The sequence below is a fragment of the Phalaenopsis equestris genome, unplaced genomic scaffold, assembly GCF_001263595.1.
Source record: "Phalaenopsis equestris unplaced genomic scaffold, ASM126359v1 Scaffold000002, whole genome shotgun sequence".
Taxonomy (NCBI): Eukaryota; Viridiplantae; Streptophyta; class Magnoliopsida; order Asparagales; family Orchidaceae; genus Phalaenopsis; species Phalaenopsis equestris.
The window spans coordinates 28,362,162-28,386,565 of NW_018164444.1; the positions used below are offsets into that span (position 1 = coordinate 28,362,162).

The 24,404-nt window shown below is 35.6% G+C and overlaps 1 protein-coding gene across 4 annotated transcripts in view; it reads right to left on the reverse strand.

Annotated features, from left to right (window-relative positions):
- Window positions 1-24,404, reverse strand: part of LOC110023438 (sister chromatid cohesion protein PDS5 homolog B) — a 171,446-nt gene that overhangs the window by 103,753 nt on the left and 43,289 nt on the right. For all 4 annotated transcript variants that reach the window (XM_020722879.1, XM_020722887.1, XM_020722862.1 and 1 more), the window contains 7 exons: window positions 18,220-18,516; window positions 17,917-18,133; window positions 17,677-17,822; window positions 17,432-17,589; window positions 17,217-17,366; window positions 17,092-17,140; window positions 12,703-12,894 (listed from right to left, as the gene is read on the reverse strand). In XM_020722879.1, coding sequence (XP_020578538.1) covers window positions 12,703-12,894; window positions 17,092-17,140; window positions 17,217-17,366; window positions 17,432-17,589; window positions 17,677-17,822; window positions 17,917-18,133; window positions 18,220-18,516 — 1,209 coding nt within the window. The remainder of the gene's footprint in view (window positions 1-12,702; window positions 12,895-17,091; window positions 17,141-17,216; window positions 17,367-17,431; window positions 17,590-17,676; window positions 17,823-17,916; window positions 18,134-18,219; window positions 18,517-24,404) is intronic.

Sequence of the window (24,404 nt, forward strand, 5' to 3'; positions counted from 1 at the left end):
AAAAATAACATTATGATTAAGCAAGGGAAACGTGATTCCCATAAATTCATTATGATTTAAAAAATAAATAGTGTGACTGGTAAGTGTAATTATGTTCAATTAATCCATCTAATTGGAAAATATTAACAATAATTAAAGGGAATTGAGATTACCCAGGTCATAAAAATCAACTTAACACACACACAAATCCCCTCCCCCAGCCAAGCACATCCCCCCGCCCCCACCAACCTAAAAAACGAATAGTTAAGGTTAACCAGAAAGCACTTACGTATAGGTGCTTGGTTAGAGGAGTGTTTGATTGTGGATTAAAGTTGTTTGTTGCGATGACTGGCCAAAAAGAGGCTTTCTATAAGAAATATTTTATTTAAGATTGATATTGCTTCATTAGGGTATCCAGAAACAAAGTATCATCTTAGTTGACAGCAATGCCAATACAAAAACAAGCATGTATCCCACAAAGTTGGATCCACTACATGAATCCTTTTTATTCATTGTGTCCTATTGAGTGCATATTCTCATTTAATTCTAATAAATTAAGATCATTCTTTAAACCACATGCCCAAATCTTTTAAAGTCTACCCTTACCTTTTTTAACACAAGTCCATTCTAAAACATCTACTCTCCTAATTGGGTCATCAAATGGTTGATATTTAATGTGACCAAACAATCTAAGTCAACAGTCTCTAAGCTTGTTTGCAGCTGGAGGTATTCCAACCCTTTCACAGGTATATTCGTTTCAAATTTTGTCTCTAAGTGTAAAACCACCATCCACCTGAGTGTTCTTATCTCAGCAACACTTAATTTTATGCTTCTCTTCTACATGCCAACATTCTACACCAAGATGCATTCCTCCACTTCAATCGTCTAACTTAAATTCTACTAATAACATTCCTATATATATTACCTTCACTTTGAACAAAAGACCCATGATATCTAAAATGTTCCCTCCTTTTAATGTTGAATCACCCACTCTTAGAACCCAGCCACTAAATATATTACTACTAAAATTATGTTCCATGTATTTAGCTTTTAATCTACTCAAATGAAAGCCTTTAGAATCTAAAGTTGATCTCCATAATTCATGTTTTCTCGAACTCCCTCTAATGCTATCCAAAAGAAGGATATCATCAACTAAAAGCATACATGAAGGTGCATCCTCCTGTAAATGTCCAGTAAGAAAAACCAAAACTAAAGCAAAAAGATATGAGTTTAAAGTTGATCTCTGATATGATTCAACTGAAATAGGAAAATACTTGGTCAATCCTCCATATGTTCGAACACAAATAGCAGCTCTACCATATATATCACTAATAACTTGAATATAAGCAATAACAACACCGTTCTTTTCTATAACTCACCAAAGTAATTCTCTAGAAGTCATATCATAAGTTTTTTTCTAAATCAATAAAAATCATATGTAGACCTCCTTACTCTCTTTATACTTCTCCATCAAACCTCTAAATAGATGTATAGCTTCCATAGTAGACTTTGCTCTGCATGAATCCAAACTGATTTTAAGAAATTTTTATATCACGTCATAACCTACATTCAATTATTCTCTCTCTGAACTTTAATGTATGACACATTAACTTAATTCTTTTATATATTGCACAATCTTGTGCATCCCCTCTATTCTTAAAAATTGGAAAAATTAACACATTTTTCACTCATCAGGCATTTTTATAATTTTTAAAATAATATTAACAAATCAATTAAGTCATAAAATCCTCAGATCTCATAAATATTTCCACACTTCTACTCGAACACCTCACACTGCTTCTTCACATTTCATTTTCTTTAAACCTCAAATTCTATTTTATTAATGTGATGGTAGCAATAAAAAAATTTATTATTAATTGTGATATTAAGATTACTAAAGTCGATCTTATTTTCACAGTCTTCATTGAAAAGATTTTCAAAATATCTCACTCATTTATGTTAAATATCATTATCTTCAAAAAATTTGTGTCGATTTTTGCTTTGGATCGTATTAAATTGATATCAGAGTTCGACTTTAAAATCAAACAAATTGAGCTTTCAATCTTCAACCAAGCTACAAAATCTGGAGACAACTAGATCACGGCGTAGTCCTGAATCATTGACATGATCACGGCATATAGGCTCGCAACAAAGACCCAAATCTCCCATCTTCCTCTTCCAACGTGCGTATGTGTGAAGAAGTGCAACCAAGCAAAGGAAGCAATGGCAGGATTGCAGCTTCCATAGAGCCTAAAATTTAATTTTCCTTTGTTTCCGAGGCATTCGAGCCTCACAACGAGATAACGACTACAGTGACGTGATTCGGGCTATCGAAGAAGAGAAGAAACGGGGTGTGGTAACAGAAAAGGATCAATGGATTGATTTCAATTCTATAGCCAATTTCAACTTATAGACGCAATTTCAACATACGAATCTACTATATTTTAGCATACTTAGTATTGACACTATTCATATCGTCGACGAGAATATGATCTAGCTATATAGACCTGCAAACCAATCAACAAGATTTCAGCGTGCAGGTGTTTTCGTCATTTGGGATCGAAAACTTTTCGAAGAGTGATGGCAGAAAAGCAAGTAGAAGATTTAGAGAAAACGTTGAAGGAGGAGAAAGTCGAATCAGGTTTGGAATTGAGGAAAGATTCTCAATCATGGAAGGAACATTTTCCTCCAAGGAAAATTGATTTAAGGGTCGATTCAAGAGCACGGAGAAGATGGTGAGGAAGCTTATTGAGATGCAATCCAAAAACATGTCTACAGTTTAGTTTGCAAACTCTAACCAAAAGTTGACCGGAGAGTCATTGGCTGAATCGAAAAGAGAGATCGGATGAGAGGAACAGAAGAGAAAAATTCCACAATCAAGAACCTTCTCTACGGGCTTCGATAGGCGGTGGATTAGAGATTTCTAATGGATGTGGTTGAGTCGAAAAATGAAGGGATTATGCAAGGAGTACGGAGAAGCATGAAAAAGAAAGGCAAGAAGTGGTGATGGTCTGGTTATCATAGAAGGAGGGAGTTTTACCCTCGATACCAAGAGGAAAATAGCGGATGGAGAGGAAGTTGGGGTGGAGATTCAGGAAGTTGAAGATGCTGATCTTCGAGAGGGAAGATGCACATGAGCGGATGTATCGAGTAAAGCAATACTACGCGATGGATAGGCTAGCAGGGGAGCAAAAACTCATAGTAATAGGATTATGTTTGGAGGGGAAAGCCCTATCATGAATTCGTAGAGGGAGGCTAAATACTCAATCTATTCATGAGAAGAATTTAAGGATTGTTTGTATGAACATTTTTGACCCATTCGGGAAAAAGACCAATATGAGCAATTCTGCCCCTTGAATCAAAGGAAGACTATCATGGAATATAGGGAGAGATTTGAGCTATTGTCGAGACAGCTTGGGAATTTTGAAGCAATTGATGGAGGGGAATTTCATGAATACCTAAAGCCCAACATACGTGCAGCACTCCGACTATTGAGACCGCAGAGATTAAGAGAGATGATGAAGTTAGCCTAGATGGTGGAAGACAAGAGCCAAATGAGAAAGAACAACATGAGCAACACAGATTGAGCGTCGTATTAAACTGCCACAACTACGATGATACCAAAATTTCAAACAATAGGAGTCTAGTGGGAGGTCGTATGGGAAAAGAATAATAGGCCACAATCGGGAGCGATAGTCAAGCGACTTATAGAGACAGAGATTTGGAAGAAGCAAATCAAGTGATTATGTTTTTTCTCTCGGACACTATTGCAAGAACTGAGAATTACAAGTTCTCATAGTGCGTGACGAGAAGGCAGAGGAAGAAGAAATAGAGAAAATTGTGGTGAAAGATGAGCAACACTCACTTTTTCCTATCTCGAAGAAAATGTTTTTTTTTTTTTTTCGGAGGGAATATTGTTGTGTCGATGCCTACCTTAAGAGCAATTTGGTCTTTTGTACGCGGGCAATTTAGTCTTATTATTATTGTTATTGGACATACAATAGATTTATTATGTTTAGAATTACGTTTATGCATGAGATTATTGTGGTGAGTCTAAGGTTGAGTTTTTTAGATATTTCCTACCTCTCGAATTGTATGAATTGGGAGAGATCGTCTACTTCTCAAATTGTAGGTTTATCTTTGTATTTGTGTTGAGTTGTTTGGATTATTAAAGAAAAATATTTGTTTTGCCCTAATTTATGTGAAAATTCATGTCAATTTCTACAACAAAACATATCATCTGCATTCTTCATTAGTCAATCCAAAATCATGATCATCATGAATATTTCTAAAATTTTTTATCTCTACCAACATGTTCATTTAAATCTCATCTAATAATTTGTTTTCTTCAAAGGGTTTCCTTCTATATTAATATTAGGTCATTACAAAAAAAAAATTAAAACATAAATCCAAACATACTTGAGAAGCATAAGCCCTTACAACATTCAAAATATTAATATCAACAATAATATTTAAAGCTTTAAATATCTTCAATTCGATTAATTTTTTACAACATATCTTTCAAACTCTTATTTATAATTACACACACCATTTATAGTACAACTACCTGAATACCAAAGTTTAAAATATAAACTATCAATTTATTTAGTTTTTTTCTCTAACCCATTTAGTTTCTTAAATGCATAAGATATTTATCTTCTTATAAAATATAATATTTCTAATTCTATTAATTTACATGAGTGAGTACCTATATTTCAAGTTCATATCAAAATAATAGTTTCATGTACTTTTTGCATACATCTGTTCATAATATGGACACCCCCTTCAATATTTAACACTACACGTGGGCTCAAGTGCAATGGCCCTTGCACACTTTTACTGTATTAAGGCCATAAAGAGCATCGTTTCTTGGGGACACCCTAATATTGACATAAGAATTCCCACTACAAGCCTCACGAGATGAGAATTCTCATCCCACGCCCATCCCTCTTGAACGGGTATCGTGATCCTGTCGAGATAAGATCAAATGCTCCCGTGTCACTAATGATAATAGTTATTGATGATAGTCGGCACGTTGTGGGCCTTATTACTATATTTAATTTATAATTAGAATTTAACTTGTCGTAACATAAATATGTTATTTAACACCTAGTTTGGACATCCTTAATATTTTAATGCAACAAAAACTATTATCTCTAGCTTTTTTTTATCTTAGAATGTTGTATCCGTAATCTTTCTCAAATAGTTATTAAGTATCATTAGCTAATCTATGCGGCGAACTCTCCCAGACGCCCGAATGCCTTACCCCTTAATTTCGCATCCGCTACCTACCTATTCTTTTCTACTTCTGGATTGTTGTCTAGCCTCTAACCAGCCACCAATTGCGTCAGATTTCAGTCGCCATCACTCCTTTCTCCTTTGTTTCACATCCTACTACTATCATAACCCATTTCTTGATCCCTCCTCAACATATAAGAACCCTAAATTGTATCATTTGGTATCAAAGCTCAATCTTCATTTTAATTCCCAACCCTAAACCTTCAAAATCTAACCTTCCTACCTTCACATCTCCTGCCTACCTATTGCTCTATGTTTCCATATCAATGCCCAACCACACATTGCATCGGATTTAAATCGCCATCAGCCACTTCTCCTCAGTTTTCCATCCTACCAATAACACATATCTCTTGATCCTTTCTCGTTGTTTAGGAATCCAAGATCAGCATTAGTCGATTTCATTTTATATAAGAGAGACAGAAGATTGAACTCATGCAAGTGAAACAAAAAGTGAGAGAGAAATGAAGCAAGAGAGAGTGAGGAAGATCGAGCGGAAAGCAAGCCAAGTACAATCAAAAGGCAAAAAAAACCAAGTATGTTTAGGGTTTAGTACAAGTGATCGAGTTTTGCTAGAGTGCAGTGCAGCTTTCGACATGAAAAGCTAGGGAATTTTTGCTTGTTCTTCCATCAAGCCTAAAGGTATGTTAAAATTAGTTTCTATTTACGATTTATAAACACTAGCATTGCTTTATAGCTAAAGAGTATTTTTGGTTAGGGTTCAATAAATTGATTAAAACCAACCAGTATAGAGAATTTAGAAAATTTTAGAAAATTTGGCAACTTAAATTTGGTTTTTGTTTCTTCAAAATAAACAAAAATCTTAATGAAGTTGGAATAATTAAATTAATTAAATATAATGAAAGATTATTAAGGAAAATTTAGCTAAAAGTTCCAGCGCCTTCTTTTATAAAAATAAATAAATAAACATTAAAGTTTTAATTTAAATAAGATATATAAGAAGAATGCAAATAAAATTTAATCTTATACCATGCTCAATTTTAATGAGCTAAAAGGCTAAAGGTTCGATTGAATTAATATGTTAGGTAATAAAGGGTTTGGTTCACTAGAAAAAAGAAATGCAATATTAAAATGATGTATTGTATCATGCTCAATTTTAATGAGCTAAGAGGCTAAAGGTTCGATTGAATTAATATGTTAGGTACTAAAGGGTTTGGTTCACTGGAAAAAAGAAATGCAATATTAAAATGATGTATTGTATTTTGAATATTTAGAATTCTTTGGCTCAGTGTAAAATAAATGATGAACTTTGTATTTTCTTGTTTGATTTAAAGGAAAAAGAATTCAAAGTAAATAAACTTGTTAATTTCAATGGCGGTGATGGTCGGAAAGCAGTGATGGGCGGCACCGGATGTGGCACCAGTGACGATAGGTTGAGAGTGGGCAACATTAGGTGGTGTTGGGTAGCTCGGGGAGGTGGCAGCAACAGCTTGCGATGGCCAGCTGGTGTGAGGCAACGATAGTGAAGGCGATGGCAAATAGCGAATTCAGGTTGTGGTGTCACTTAAGACAAAATAATGTATTTAAAATTCATCCAAATCAAACAAGAATCCTAAAAACATTAAAAATTAATTGGATAGTGAATTTCAAATATAATAAAATTTTACACTACATTTGTTTTTTTTCAATTAAATACATGAATTTGAAAACGCCTATAAAATGAATATAATGCACTCCTTTTGTTGTCTATCAAACAGCCTCTAAAATGTGATTGAAAAGTATATATTTAATATGAATGCCTTGCATACTAACATGACTTCTTGGGAGACGTTGAACTTCTTTGCATCCATGCTTTCATAGTTACAAAGCTCAAATTGGGGTACAAGAAAGCACTATAATTTTAAAAATGGAGCGATCATATACAAAAATCAAGAATAAGCCGATGTAGAAAAAATGATAAAAAGGTGAAATCAATAAGCATAAATCCAATTTAACTTCTCCTTAAATTCTGTTAACTACTTTTTTTTACGTCCAGGCTTGCAAAAGACAAAAACAATGAACTTGATAAGGGAAACTATAGCACTTTTTCAAAACATTGATTATATTTTCTATCATTATCTTGTTTTCCTCCTAGTTATTTTGAAAAGATACAAGAGAATCAATGGTTGATTATATACCTTAAGAGTAGACTCACCCAAGTAAATGGAACAAAGAAGCACCCACCAAACAAGACCAAAAAAGAGCCCTTGCGCTGTGTTAAGGGTTTCAAATTCCTCCTACAATGCAGACTCGTAAGTATCATATTAGATTTCTATCTCCCTACTCACCTCCATTTTTGTTATCGCTTTTCTGCTCTGTTAGTAAGGTTCTCGTATATCTCACAGATAAAACAAGATCCAACTTAATGTATTAAGTGAAATAAAAGCTACAAGATAAATAATTTGATTGAATGATCTGTTAAGTATTAAAGTAAAAGCTACAAACACTGACATTCCAAATAGTCAACTTTCCCGTGTCAGACACGGACACAATCTAGACATGCGTCCGACATGGCGTGAATTGAGTCAAAGGTTTTTTTAATCTCCAACAAACCCTAGACACTTCAGTAAAGGATTCAACGCAACTCGGACACGAAATTAAGAGGGCACGATATACAATCGCATCGAAGAATCTAAGCCAAAGTTGCATCCTTGTCAAAATCAAGGTCGTACGTCCTTGACAATATATAAGCCTTAAACTTACTTTGAACATCCTAGTTGTCATTGCTGGCAAGCCGAGCAAGAGGTAGCCCGGCTTTTCAATTCCAAGCAATCCTCATTGAGCCAACCCCATCAAAATGAGCCAAACCCGTCAAAGCACGACAATCCAATTGCAAGCAGTCTTGTTGAAGCCCAATTATGAACTGAGACTCAGAAGCCAAGCGATCCAGAATGGAACCTCGACGTCGAACAAAGAGCCAAGACCATGTGAAGCTAAGTCGCTAAACAATAGAATCGTGATTTTTTTTATTAATCTGAAATAAATCTTTTTAGTTTATCTTCAACAATATCATTTGAAGCAATCACTATCATATTTTTTTCATATCACATTTTTATTGGTATATTTGATTCTTGATTAATAAATGAAGTAAATTTTAGATTTATATTTGAAAATATAAATTATAAGATTTCATATAAATTTTTAAAAGTATGTTATGTTAAACTTTTGTAATATTACGTAACAATTTTTATAAAATAAATATATAAAGTTATTAAGAGCAATTATAAATAAGTTAACTAATGATTTTCTCTACTTCTTTTAATTGTTCAAACAGGAATTGTGGTTATATGAAAATATTTAAATTTTATATATTTTTAATTTTTTTAAGGGATAAACAAGATAATGACTTTTACAATTGTACACTAATTTGATTTATCCAATAAGAAATGAGACCACTTTTGTGACTATATGTTACCAAATTACAGAAAGTGACATTAATAAGAGTAGTAGGCAATGTAAAATTCTAATATTATTCTTTTATAGAAAATTTAAGGGAGATTAGTTTATGGTTACAGCTCACTTGCATCACCAGTCTGGGGTAGAACTTCAAACGAGTACTAAAATAACTTTTGCACATACATAGTAACTGATGAAGTTGGATGTTTGATTATAAAGCTCGATTTTGTAATGCGGACATGAGGGAGTAGATTTCAGTTATTTAGAGGACATGGCAAAGAAAGAGAAAAAGGAAGTCGTAAGGAGAACGCATGCGCACCAAAATGTGACCTCAAGTGTGCTCAAAGTAGCAAAAACATGGGAGGAACAAAACCCCTTTTCAAAGCCAAAAAACCTGGATTACCCATGAAACAAATCAAAAACATGTGCAATAAGAAATGTATGAGGTGACATCGTTGAGCAAACGAGGGCAACGATGAGCTTGAGTTTGAGCAACCATTGAGACAAGCTCGGGTAAGAGTCGAATCGAGCCTATGTGGTTGGTATGCGAACTAAGAAAAGGAGAAGGTTGTTTAATTATCTATGGTGCAAACCAAGTATTTGTGAGAAAGGGAGGGTTGCTTATATAGCTCTGTCGAACGGCGAGATGTATTCAATCGACGGATCACTCAAGGCATTAAACATCTCAAATTTCTTGAGACCATACTCACTTAAACCATGATGAGATTTCCTTATCAGTTCATGTACAAAGATTCCATTTTGATTGGATAGTACATCGAATAGGTGAAATCAATTTTATCTAGGATATTAATTCTCTATCTGAAAGTAAAATATCAAAAAATTTATTTCTTTTTACAGGAAATTTCACTTACAACTTTAGAATAAATTTCTATTTAGAGATAATTTTTAAAGTGAAAACTAGGTAATATTTTATTTTTTATCTAAAATAAGATTATAAATTTGAAATAACTTTACTTTAAATTCTTCATGTGTGTGTATGTGTGTCTATATGTACATATAAACAAGATTTAATACAAAGTGTTTAAGGCAAAAAAGGATTTATATAATTATTAATGAAATAACATAAATGTAAGATTTTATGTCTTTAGACTATTAATAGAAAATTTTAGAAATGTTGAAATTGAAGTAGAAGTTTGAAATAGCTCCTAAGTAAGAGAATGCAAGAAAAATTAAGATCTTTTTAATTAAAATTTTTTTTAGATATATGATAGTTTAGAAATAAAGAGTTTAACTAAATATCATTGTTTAAAAAGGTGTCAGCGGCTTACTTCTCGAGGCATGCCTTGAACCGAGCGCATAAAAAAGCCTTAAGAATTAAGCTTCACTACCAATAGTAAGGCTTATGCCTCTTTCGTTTGAGGCTTACGCCCCGAGGCAATCGAGGCATCTCCTTGATCAAGTCGTGCAAAAAAATAAATATTTATTACATTACATTATATTTAATATATCTAATAAAATACCTCAAAAAGGTCCAAAGATAACTTAAATATGATTACTTGATTATGTCATTAATTTATTTGCTTATTTAAATAAATTTAAATTTCAAAATATTTGATAATAAGAAGAAATTTATAGTGAATGAAAAACATTTTAAAGCTTATAATAAGACTGAATTTGAGAATAAATATGATGATTGTTTTTTAAGATGATGAAAGCAATGAAGGGGCCACAATGGATCTTAAACCTTATAGAATATTTATAATTTTAAGTAAATGTTTACCAACAATCACATTTCAAATTTTGATTCTATATCAATTTTTAATGTTAAGATTTGTAATTTATGTCTTTATGATAATAAACTAAATTGAAGTATTTATTATTTATATAATATTTATAAAATATTTTTAATTTTATAGAGTTATTTTGATCCTCTTTAAAGCCTACATCTCGCCTCGCCTTGAGGCTTACCTCAATTCCCAATTTCGCCATTTTGAACTTTGCTAAATATAAAAACTAATATTCTCAGAAAATGAAGTTAGAATAAGAGTTTGGGAATCAAGTCATCAAGTATTGACGTGAGTAAACTTCCTATTAATCTATTGTAGGATTTGTTTATTTCTAAATAAATAGTAATGGTAGTTACTGATACTTATTAAAGTCAATTGCACAATTTTTCTCTAATTTATATGTTATTTTATTTATTGGTTATATCTCTGTGAAGGTTATATCTCTAATTTATATGTTACTTTATTTATTGGTTATATCTTTAGCAATACATACTATTTCACATTATTTAAAAATATAAAGAATATAAGGAAAAAAAGGATATGAACATATGAATAATACAATAACAAAAACAACAAAGTATTAATCCCACTAAGGGTTTGTTTGGGGCAGCTGCAGCTTCTCAGCTTATCAGCTACAGCTGCGTTACCCCAGGAAGTTGCTGCGAGAAAGCTGCTGCGGGTAAGCTGGCTGGTTGTTTATTGTAACTGTCTAAAACAGTTGTGGGTCAGCTGTTTCTAGACAAATGATCATCGTGTCCCTGTGTAGTAATGTTGTTTGTAACAAAATATAAAATAACTTTTTTCATTAAACAATAAATTAAAATTAATTAATAATTAATTATTTTTACCAAATAATTTAAAACTTAAAATATGTTTATAAATTAATTAATTAATTAATTATTAAATAATAATATATAAATTTATCTAATTATTATTAATTTGAAAATATATGAATTAATCATTAATTATTAATCAGTTAAATTAATAAAATTAAAATTTAAATAAAAATAAATTAAAACAACAAACCCATCTCTCCCTTACCCTCTCCTCCCCGGCCTCCTCCCATGCTGAAAACCCTCCCCTATGCTCCCCTCCCTCCCCTCTCGAGTCGTCCAAAATCATGTCCTTCGTGAACGAACCCTCGACATTCTTCATCTTCATCGAACGAAATTGGGACAACAGAGGCAAGGAAGGGGCCTTCGGCTCTGTCGCGTCAGGGAGGATCACAGCTTGCGCATAGGAGGATCGAGCATGGAGGGGCTTCGGCTCTGTCGCGTCAGGGAGGATCGAGCAAGGAGGGGCTTCGAAGGCAAGAAAGGGGCTTCGGCTTTGTATGCTGCGATCCACTCGTTATTTTAATTGAAGGCGAAAGTGGGCAGGGTATTATCGACGAACGCTCCCCACTAATGCGGGAAGCGGGGTGTGATCCGTGGCCCGCTTTCCGCCCCGCGAGGGGGACGCCGCACCAAACAACAAAAAGTCGCGACGACTAGCCGCAACGCTCTCTTGTCGCGGTCCCAAACGGACCCTAAGTGGGGTCGGCCACATAAATCATTTTTCTCTATTGCGTCCTATTTAGTGTCATGTTTAGTGTCATATGAATAATACAAGCTATAAAAATTGATTGTATGTGCATGTTAAATAATGATAGAACAGAAAAAAGCTATCATATATCAACACGAAAAAAATAGAGAAAAATTTTCACTTTTTATAAGATTGTAGAAAAATTGCATAAATGCAATGTTTCTACATGACTTGGCTCACTCTGTCAATCCAAGATAAAATTTGATTTTTTGTTTATTCATTATCTATCCTATTTTCTTATTAGCAATATCACCTATTATGTGCTTTTTAAAAATAGATATTAAAATCATATTTAGCTAAGTGAAGCTCCAAACCAAGTTGCTCCACATAAAAATATGGAGATATGAAATGAGAGGAACAAATGCCTGAAAAAAAAAAAGTCAAAGGCTGAAGAAAGATCAATAGTTAACATGGACCAATTTCTTTGAATTTAATGATGCTTTCACTGATAATGACTCCATAACTTCCAACTTCATTATGGATAGAAAACTCTGGTGGATCATTTATGGAGCAACTTTCTCAAGCATGTACAGTTCAACTTTTAAGTTGTTGGTTCAACCTTGTTCATGTTCTGCTCAACCAACTGTGCAGATGAATGAATTGTTGGAAATCTTTTGTTCAGCCAAAGAAATTAAAAGAAACAGAAAATTCAACATTAACAACAAATGCATGGCAGAAAGAAGAGAATTAGTTAACTCACTCGGACAGAATTCGCAGCTATAAGGGTTGAATTTTCATCAACCAATTGTTTCAGCAACTTGAAAATGCAACCATCTTTCATGTTATGCAACTTTTGAAAACATTCCTTAGCTTTTGAAGAATCCAAAAATAAAGTTGCCATCTTTGAAAACAATTCCAAAAATTTAAGTTGAACTTCTTCGGACTTGTTTTCCTTCAAACAATTTAAGTTGAAAGATTCAGTAAACTAATAGTAATACTTCAGACATTCGTTAAATAATCTTAATCATCAACCAAGCCTGAAGATCAGGACAAATTTTGCTCAAATAAGAGATGTCTAACATAAATCAAAATAACATCAAACATGCATTAGAATGATCAGTAAAAGTAGCATTCCAGGCTTTGGACCAAATATGCAAGGGAGCACAGAAAAAAAATTTACTGCTGCACATAACATAGTTATCCATGTGTAGAAATTCTGCGTCATATTCTGTTTTCATTTTAAGAAAACGAGACCAAATGTAGATAGAAAAACCTGGTAAAAGAAAAAAAAAGAAATGTCACAAAGCTGCAAATATTTGAATTTTATACAGATGGAGTGTTGTCATTTTAAAAAGTAGGATCATTTAACTGTGTAACAAATTCTAAAACATTTTTTTCACACAGAATGTAAAATTCCCCCTTTAATAGGCTCACTACTGGTCTCTTCCACAAGGCCTTGCCACAAATGCAGCCATTTTCATTACAACTACTTTGGATGAGAACAGAAGATATCAGGCGATTTTTACAGTCAACAGCACGTAGACAATTTACTTGCAGTACTCAACCATAGTGTCATTGACTAAACTCATGTGAGGAATTACGTGTAATGTTTTATGTTGTTTCATCTTAGCATTGATTAACCAAATTGTTAGTCATTAATGAGTCATTTGGCTTTTTTGAAATTTCCCTTATTTGTTTAAAGATTGCCACTTAGAAGGTCTATTAAAATGCTGACACTGGGGATGCGTAATTCAGAGGGTGATTATAAAATATTTGAGTTGTAGCTTTATAAAAACCAGCACTTTTACCAGTATCCTTCTCTGTAGAAAATTTGGTAACATATTTTGAGGAACCAGCAACCAAATTATTTTAGGAATCATCAACAGCTTAAGAAACTATTGGGCATTCAGCTTACCCTCCCACTTCTATGTGTAAATTCCCAATAGCCGCACAATTTTACCATACGTGCAAAATCAATTCAGTAGTATATTTGTTCAGCCATAACTTAATCTAGCAAAAAATACCTATATGTGTTGAAGCCAGATTTGGACCGTGCCCAAGGTATAGAGCACAAAATTTGATCGAAAGAGAATGAAAGGGAGAGAGAAAAAGATGTCCCAAAAGGCAAAAGATGAGTGTTACCGGGCTCTTTAGCCACTTTTATTCCACTAAACTTGGTGGTTACAAGAGGGAAGGGGAGTGTTTTTCTTACATGAGGGTTGAGAGAGAGAACATAGAGACCCTTATACACATGTTAAGGCTCCTCTATTTATAGAAGTAGAAATGAGAAAAATACACCATTACCAATGTGCTCTTGCTTTATGGAGGACAATAAGGGGTATTTTTGTCCTTCCGTCACCCAGATCTTACATCCTGGAGCTTGTCAATCTACGGGTCTGACGATGTCCGGTGGTCGGCCAATGGTAGCCAGCCAAGGTGGCCGACCAGCTGGTCTTCTGTGGACGGCCCATGGTGATCGGCTGGTTAGAAGTGGTTGGTCGACTGATCTTCTACGGCCGGTCCATGGTGTCCAGCTGGGGGTGGTCGACCCATGGTGACCGGCCCATGGTGGTCGTGGTCAACCGGCTAGTCTTCTGTGGTCGGCCCACGGTGATCAGCTCGTTGGGGTTGGCTGGTCGACTGATCTTCAATCGTCGGTCCATGGTGGCTGGTGGGCTAGGGGTTGACCAGCTGGGGGTGGTTGGCCAAATGAATTTCCTTGGGCCGGCCAAATGAATTTCCTTGCGTCGGCCGAATGACTTTTCTTGGGCTGGCCGAATGGAGTTGGCCGACCAAAGTGGTCGACCAGCTAGAGCATCTAGCCGACCCAATGTGGTCAACTTGCGGGAGATGGCCAGCCAGGGTGGCCAACGAACTGGAGAAGTGTGGCCGGTTGGGGTGGCCGGCCCGATGGGTGTGCGGCTGCTGGCGCAAATTTGACGATGGTGGTTCCTTCAGCTTGGCAAGGTGGCATTTTCTGGCTATATAATATGTACACATAAAGAATTGGAAATTTGTTAAGAAAATATGATAGGAATTTCAAAAAGCATACATATGAAGAAAAAAAGAAATATTTCTGGTTTATATACACTTAATTTATTATTTTGTTATTTTTTTATTTTATCGCATTCCATTTCCTTTGCTCCAGTTTTCCTTCTTCGAAACTCTAAAAACAGAAAAAAATAAAGTAGAGCACTTCATCCGAAAAATTCTTCATATGCATCATGGCATCAATGGAGCATTTAATTGTACATTCAAATGGCTGAAATTTCATCCTCTCAACCGCCATATCCAAAATGCTCTGGTCTCCAACTTCAAATTTTCTTACGAGCTTTCAAAGACAATAGATGCAACCCAACCTCTACATCATAAAAGTTATTTCCAAGTTTCGAACTTTTGACCTCCAGGTTGTATACTAATGGATTCAGCATAACTACTGGTCTTGGCTCACTCTCTATGACAATATTCCAGACAAAAAAAAAGGTCAATCACATACAGAGTAATGGTCTAAGCTTTTAGCATTAAATTCCAAAAATCTCACAGAGAATAAATTCAGATCAATTTTGTATAGTCGCGGGCTAAAACGTAATCAATTTTATATCAAAAATTCTACATGAGGGTCATTTTGGACGAATTTTGTAAAGTTGAAAGATTAAGGCTCTATTTGGGGCAACTTATTTGGTGCAGTGACATTTTGAAAACGCATCAGACCTTTGGGTAAAATGCGTTTTGACAGCTTATGCGTTTTCAAAACGTTGAAAACAACATTTTCGCACTATGTCTATCTAGGTGCACTGGCAGCTTTCTGGCTGCGGGTTCACTTTTTCAAAAAAATAAAAATTGGTAACGAACGGGAGAGGTGTGGCCGGTTGGGGTGGCCGGCCCGATAGGTCTGCGGCTGCTGGCGCAAATTTGACGATGGTGGTTCCTTCAGCTTGGCAAGGTGGCATTTTCTGGCTATATAATATGTACACATAAAGAATTGGAAATTTGTTAAGAAAATATGATAGGAATTTCAAAAAGCATACATATGAAGAAAAAAAGAAATATTTCTGGTTTATATACACTTAATTTATTATTTTGTTATTTTTTTATTTTATCGCATTCCATTTCCTTTGCTCCAGTTTTCCTTCTTCGAAACTCTAAAAACAGAAAAAAATAAAGTAGAGCACTTCATCCGAAAAATTCTTCATATGCATCATGGCATCAATGGAGCATTTAATTGTACATTCAAATGGCTGAAATTTCATCCTCTCAACCGCCATATCCAAAATGCTCTGGTCTCCAACTCCAAATTTTCTTACGAGCTTTCAAAGACAATAGATGCAACCCAACCTCTACATCATAAAAGTTATTTCCAAGTTTCGAACTTTTGACCTCCAGGTTGTATACTAATGGATTCAGCATAACTACTGGTCTTGGCTCACTCTCTATGACAATATTCCAGACAAAAAAAAGGTCAATCACATACAGAGTAATGGTCTAAGCTTTTAGCATTAAATTCCAAAAATCTCACAGAGAATAAATTCAGATCAATTTTGTATAGTCGCGGGCTAAAACGTAATCAATTTTATATCAAAAATTCTACATGAGGGTCATTTTGGACGAATTTTGTAAAGTTGAAAGATTAAGGCTCTATTTGGGGCAACTTATTTGGTGCAGTGACATTTTGAAAACGCATCAGACCTTTGGGTAAAATGCGTTTTGACAGCTTATGCGTTTTCTCAGACTTTTGGGTAAACTGCGTTTTGACAGCTTATGCGTTTTCAAAACGTTGAAAACAACATTTTCGCACTATGTCTATCTAGGTGCACTGGCAGCTTTCTGGCTGCGGGTTCACTTTTTCAAAAAAATAAAAATTGGTAATAGTCACCGCACCTAGCTTATCAGCAGATTATTTTTAATCAGCTTATCAGCAAATTATTCAATAAGCTGTAGCTGCCCCAAACATACCCTAAATTGGAGAAGCATGATATTCTGAAACTAAGTCACACAAATAATCAGAGGACTATTTTGCAATTTAATTTTATATATCTTTTCAGAGCATTTTAGCATAGAATTCTATCTCATTTATGCATATGATTAAGCGCATAGAATGCATAGCACATTCAAACAACACCACCATATCTCGATTAATAAATATATATACCTTCTCATTATCACGAAGAGCTAGGTAAGCTTGCATTTCAAGCTGCAATCTGAAAGGGTTCAGCTTATCATCAGGCAGACAGATACCCAATGCAGTAACAACTTTGAAATTAAAGAGAACTGTACCTCCGCTTCTGAAATAGAAGGAACTTTAAGGCCTTGAGATGGGACTGAGTTAAGCGTGAGAATAAAGCGATCCAGTGTTTTTTCCTATCAGTTATAGATAGAGAGGATGGAAAAAAATCCCTTGCAATAACAAGCTCCATGTTTTGTGACCTATGGTTGCCATATCAGAATAATTTTAACACTAAGAAATCTACATAAGCTGCAATTAAATGTACCTAAACTCCTTGCAGTCTTTATCAAAGCAGAGCATAAGTACCGCACAAGGAATATTTTCATAATCATAATTTAGATTGAAGAGGCCATTAGAGCACTTAATACAGTAAACCCTGTACAGCTGCAGAAGACTTTGCATAGCACTTTTTCTCACGGAGATCTAAAAGCACATGAAGGATGAGGTCAAGAAAAAGCGAGAAAAATTAATTTTAACTGAAAAGTGGTAAAATTGTATATGAAAAATCACCTTCTTATCCCGTAGACGTTTTAAGGCTTTTAGCACCAATTCCGAGGGAAAATATGAAAGATTGGAGCATGCTAGATTACAGATTACAGATATAGCTTGAGTTCTCACTTTATCTTCGAAGTCTAGAAGCCTTCCCTCCACAGCAACTGAAGCAAATCATCAGGAAATATAAAAGAGAAGATTAATAAGATATATCAGCATATAGCTGAAAACAAGGAAAAAGATATAGAATCAATTTACCAAGAACAGATTGTGCTTCATCTGCAGAGGTATTGGCCTGATAAACTTCCTTTGCCCATGCTAGTGAAGCTAGTCTTACCTCAGTAGACTTGTCAGAGAATCTTCTCAAGAACTCTGCAAAAACTTGTCGGTGTTCCTGACCAAAATAGAGCTTAGATAGAACCAGAAGTTTTCCTATTAATTGAACTGCCTTCATGCGTGCATCCACCTGATCAATCTGTTAAGAAAATAATATATAATGGAGTATTGGTATTAAACATAACGTAAGAAATAACACATTTCAAATCTAGGAGTATGACATACCAGCAGTTCCTGAGTTAACATTGGCAAAATTGATTTAAGAATTTGAGGAGCATGTTGATAAATTTTGAGAACTACTTCATGATAACAGCTTCGAAGTTCAGCTCCAGAAACATTATCCTCCAATGCATCATCATGCTCATCATCATCAATAACATCAAAACAACGAAAATCAGTCTTGCTACTCTTATTTACATTATACTTCTCCAGCATGCAGGATGTCAAAAAGCTACAGAGAGAGGTCTCCAACTTTGGGGCGCAATCTTGGATGACTGAAACAGCAAGCCGGAATGATGTAGCCTAGGAGGATGGTCGACAAGGAAAAGTGTCATGCGTATAGATATGAAAAAAATTGATCACCAACTACGGAGCAATATAAAGAATTACATGAATCAGTAAAACAACTCGATAAATATAAATAAATAAAGTACACATCCAGAAAAGAAATAGGGGTGTTTCATGTTGTTACATGTTTTAGCAAACCCTAAACTTTGATCCCACACATTTAAAGAATCATTCAACAAGATACCATTAACAAAAAATGTTAACCGAAAGTATAAAAATAGCCTGAAAAGTTACCCCTCCATGTTTTGGCCCAATCTAAGAAGTCATGAGCATGCTTGTGATGAAAAGTGGTGGCTCCCAGTGAACTTGAAGTGTTGGGCATCAATGCAGCTAACTACAAAAAAAGTTAGCTTGTGGCCCTCATGAAGCCTGCTCACTCTAAAAATGGAAGATTAAGTGATGTGGAGCATTTGATTGCGGAAACCACGATCTGATCGCGGGAAATGCGCCATATTGCGCCCGTGACCCTTGCGGGTGCCAAGCCGTAGTGCTGCCCGATTAATTATTATAGCCCCTTTATTTTATTTTTATGATTTATTTCCTATCCATTTCTAGTTAGGATTTCTTTCTATCAAGAGACTATTTATGTCTTATTTTCCAATTTTAAGGACTTTTAGTTATTGTTATGTTATTTGGAGTTGTTTTCTCCTAGTTTTCACTATCGAAGTAACTTATCTTTGGATTTCTTTCATGTGGTATGTTTGTAGCAAGATAGAATCAAAATAGTGAACTCTCCCGGGTATTCAAAAACCCCATTCATTGTCCCAACTTTAAGTAAAATGTTGTTCGCAACAAGAAAGTTGTTGTTTTCCATTCCAGTTCGTTATCCCACTGTCATACAAGCCGGAAATTCAGTCATCATCCCTCCTCGCTTTCCTTATCCATCCTACCCAATATCTATCCCTTTCTTTTAATCTTGCACACCTTTTAATAGCCTTAAAATTGTATTATCTGATATTAGAGACCGGCAAACCCAAACCTTTTTGGGATTTACCGTTCCTACGCCTACCCAAAAATTCAAATAACTTGAATCTTCCACCCATTCAATACCCACACTATTCCTACCACAATTCCTAGTCCCAAACCTAAAATTTTCAAAATCCAAATTTCCTACCTTCACTGAAATTTCACCTAGACACCTACTAGCAAAACCCAAGGCCCAATTAACAATGATTTTCAATCCTACATCCATCGGAAACCAAATGGGGGAGGAAAGGAAGCCATGCCACCAAGCACAAATCCTCAACGAGGTATTCAGAAACTTAATATGTGAATAATCCTCCAGCTACAACAGAGACTTGCCACCTTCGAGGGAGACAATCTGGTAAGGCCACCCATAGCTATAATGGTGACTCACCAGATCAAGGAAGAAAGTGAATCACTTCTATCAGAATTTCCAGTGATGCTGAACCAATAGCCTAGAGATTCGGAATAGAATATCAAAGAATTCAGGACCTTAGAGTAGATGTGCATTTACCGGATACTGATGGTTGAATGGATCTAGACAAGCTCAGCGAGTGGCTCCAGATAGTAGAACTGGTCTTTGAGTATAAGGACGTTACACCTGACAGAAAGGTCAAGCTAGCTGCTATTAAGTTAAGGAATAACGCTTCCTTAAGGTGGAAAAATTTAGAACGCCTGTGACAAAGATAGGGAAAAAATAAAATCACTAAATGGACCAAGATAAAAAAGAAAAATGCAACACAAGTACCTACCTGCACTTTACAGGACATGTCATTGAGACATCATCACTTATAGTAACAAGGGTGCATAGCTGAGTTCAAGTAGCTTATGTTGAAGTGTGGGTTAGTAAAGCCCGAGAAAAATATCATAGCTCGATGTATGGGAGAAATGAGATCATTCATTGGCAATGTGGTGCAATTGCATCCCTATTGGACATTTACAGAATGCCCAGATCAAAGCCCTGAAAGTGTAGAGACAGCACAAAAGTATTAGATACACACCACCCTTACAGCAGGGTTTAGCAATCAAATCAAGCAGCAAGAGTGCACCAATGGAGCATCCAAGCCGACTCACTCAAGAAAAACGCAATTCATAATGAAGAAAAATGGAAGACTCCAAAATCTTTCCCAACAAGCAAGTGCTTCAAGTGCCACAGCTTTGGGCACGTTGCATCAGGTTGCAAAAACAATATAATGTTATCTTTCATGGAGCAAGGTGTAGTGAAGGAGTTAGAGGGTGGAGGCCAAAGTACGAGAAAGAAGAGAAATACCAATCGCCCGCAGATAAAATAGAGATGCTAGTGATTCTAGTTGAGCCCATGAGAGAGGCTCCAATAGGATTAACATTGGTTGTCATAGAAGGTAGTGAGGAGCTGATACTAAACAAGGGACAACCCTGCTAAAGGAGTTGTCGAATATCTTGACTGACAATTTATCTCATGAATGGCAACCACCAAGAAAGATTCAGCATACCATATAACTTATTCCAGGATTTTTTTCTGCCAAGCCAATTGGCCTATGGGATTCAGTCAACCGAGTATGGGAATCTGCTAAATGAGTTGTCCTCTAACCTTAGAGGCTTAGTTCTTGAGAATACTAGCCCAGATGCAGCTGCAACTCCGATTATATCATGTAATGATACCTATTTATTCTAATTTTCATCTTGGTATCAAAACCATAAAGGTTTCGTGCTTAGGGAGACCAATGAGTCTTTTAATATGAATTATCTCGTCCAAGCTCATCGATCAATCATAAAAATTAAAAGTCGTTTTCATCCAACAAGTGCTGAAAGTACATGTGAAAGATCTTATTAAGGAAAAAGACAGCGGCCACAATCACAAAGAAGCTAGTGGTCAAAAAGTTGGTAACTCTTTATCCCACTAAATTGGGGTTGGCTACATGAATCATTTTTCTCCTTTGTATCCTACTGAGTGTCATATTTTCATATAAATTTAATAAACTAAGGTCACTTTTATAAACATACACAATTCTTTTTATGTCTACCTCCATTTTTCCTAACATAAGTCAGATCTAAAGCGTTTACACTCCTAACAAGGTGATCAGATGGTCAGCGTTCAAAACCGAACCATCTTAAGGTGAGTCTAATATCTAAAAATCAACATCAAAATAAAAAAAATCTAAATCCAAAACCTAAATAATTCGTGATATAATATTAAATTCGTCAATTACAACTTACAATCAATCAACTAACTAAATCAATAGAAAATTTTGTTCTGCAAATTTCTAATATAATCTTTGTTGTTTTAAAAACCACACTGGGAAAAGATGATTTGTAATATAGAGATGTTTTCTATCATGACTTGATCCAGAGCTTGGAATTAACAAATGAGAGTATATACTATCGATTTGTGAAAATAAGTTTTCAATAGTCATTTTCAATAACTAATATTTAACAAATAAAAGAGTAACTAAAGAAACTAAATTAAAGCAATACAATTAAATTTACATCATTACAGGTTGTCCATGTCTTCTATAATTATTTTCTCTTATATTGCTCATCATTTAATCGATTAATTACACTTGAAAAAATAATTTAAAATAACAGTAAGATAACCAAAGTAATGAATACTCACACTTCCAAACTACAGTAATACAAGAAAATAAAATAATATGTACGTCAGCTAAGCTTTAAATAAATAAATATAAAACAATCGATAGCAAGTTTATATTATGTTATTCAATGAATTTTAGTATATTAATACCAAGTTTATATCATTCAAAGTATGTACAACCGTCACAAAATCACCGTCTAAAAATTATACTGGTTAAAGTACCTCAATATCAATATCATTTTTCATTTATGTGCACAAATATCTTAGTGTTCCCCTATTACAATAAAAGTATGGTTCCGTCATAGTCAAGCATATAAATCCATGCACGAGCGCGCGCGCGCGCGCGCACACACATGTATATACCATGGAGAGAGCGGGCTGCTTTTGCTAGGGTTTCGCCCAATGGTGATTCCCGGCTTTGAAACTTCCACTAGTTACATCGATCTCCGACGACGATGATTCGCGTCTCGCTGTTTTTCAGCGTACTCGACGACAAAGGTTTATCTTCTTCGCTTTTGCTCGCACGTCGCCTCTCCTGTCGAACGACGACGTCTTTGTCCGCACGTCATCTCCTCCCACGACGACGCCTAGTTTTGCTCGTAGGTCACCGCCTACGGTCCTTTCTGCCGCAGCCCCTGCGTTTGTTTTTTTGCTCGCAAGTCGCCTCTCTGCCTGACGACAAAGTTTCCTGTTGACGGGCTTACCTTCGGTCCTTCCTGTCGCAGCCCCCCGATAGTGGGGTTTGCACTTGTTGACACTTGTCATGGTGTTGTCCTCGGGGCTTTGTTCCTATGCCGTCGCCCTTGCCGATGATAACCATGCTGTGTCCCTCTTTCGAATATATTCCCGCAGCAATACCACGATGCTATCGAGCTCGACGTTGACACCTGGTTTCTCAAAAAAGCATCTTGTAAAAATGGTAAGCTTGCAATCTCTCTCTGAGGCCGAGATCTCCACTTTAGCTACATCCTGTCGGCTGGTCTTAGTAGGTAAGTTCCTTCATGAGAACCCTAAACTCGAGCTAATTCAAAAGGAGTTCGAGCAAATGAAGCTAAAAGGAGATTGGAAGATTAGTAAACTGGACGGTCAACATATTCTCATTCAATTATCAGATGATGAAGATTACGCTCAATTGTTTGCGAGAAGACTCGTTCGAACAGAAAACCATGTGATAAAGGTTTTAAAATGGACGGTCGATTTTGACCCTCCTACTGAACCTCCAAGCATTCTTGTTTGAATGTGTTTCCCGTGTTTGAAGTTCCAGCTTTCGATCAAGAGCTCCTCTTCTCCTTAGCTAAGGAATACGGTAAAATCCTCAAAATTGACATGCCTACATTTAACTTGAGTCGGCCTTCTGAAGCCAGAGTTTTGATAGAACGGGACATCACTCTACATTTTCCGGGGGAGATATGGATTGCCTCACAACATCAGGGCTTTTGGCAGTGGGCAGAACTAGAACAGATCCCTCTTTACTACACCCACTGTTGTATGTTTGGACACTCTCATTCTCAATGTTGTCATTTACACCCGCATTTAAAACCTCCGAGTAAAAATGTCATTGGCCTACCCCAAAACATACATGTCCTCCCTCCAATCCTGAGTGCAATCCACCGACTGTTGAAACATTGGTTGACACGTTGTCTGCTCTCCCTCCCTCTACCGGAGACCCCCCCTGACAATATTGTTTCTGTTTTGGCGACTGATGTGTTAGCATATAGTTCAGTTGGGCAACCTACAGCTCTTATCCTTGTTGAAAACAATATTGCAGAATCCTTACCTACAAAAGACAACGTTTGGTCAAATAACCAGAAGAGCATTGCAGCTCCACATCCTCAGGAAGCATCAGTTGCAGAGGAGACATTTCTACCTCCTCTTCAGAATGAGCATGTTGTTATTTTTAGTCAGGAGCAAGGGGCTCATCCTCATATACATGTCAGACAATATGTTGATCAAACTGATCAGATGAGTCAGTCTTTGGATGAGGAATGACAGGTTTACACATCTAGGAGAAAGAAGAAGAATGGAGGTCTGTTTAAGCTCAGGAACTTAATGGATGATACATTGATTACTTCTGGTAATGGCACAAAACTAAACAATTTGTTAGTCGGCTTCCTAGAACTAGAGGCAGAGGCCGGACAAAATTGGCTCGTCCTTAGCTACTTGTTTTTCGGTGAGTTGTGGTTTTTTTGGGTTTATCTGTATTTTTTTGTGGTTATCGTGTGTGTTATACCGTATGGGTAGGGTGTCTTTATTGGTCCATCTCATACAACCTTTATGTATCTTGTATATTTTCATATATATATATATA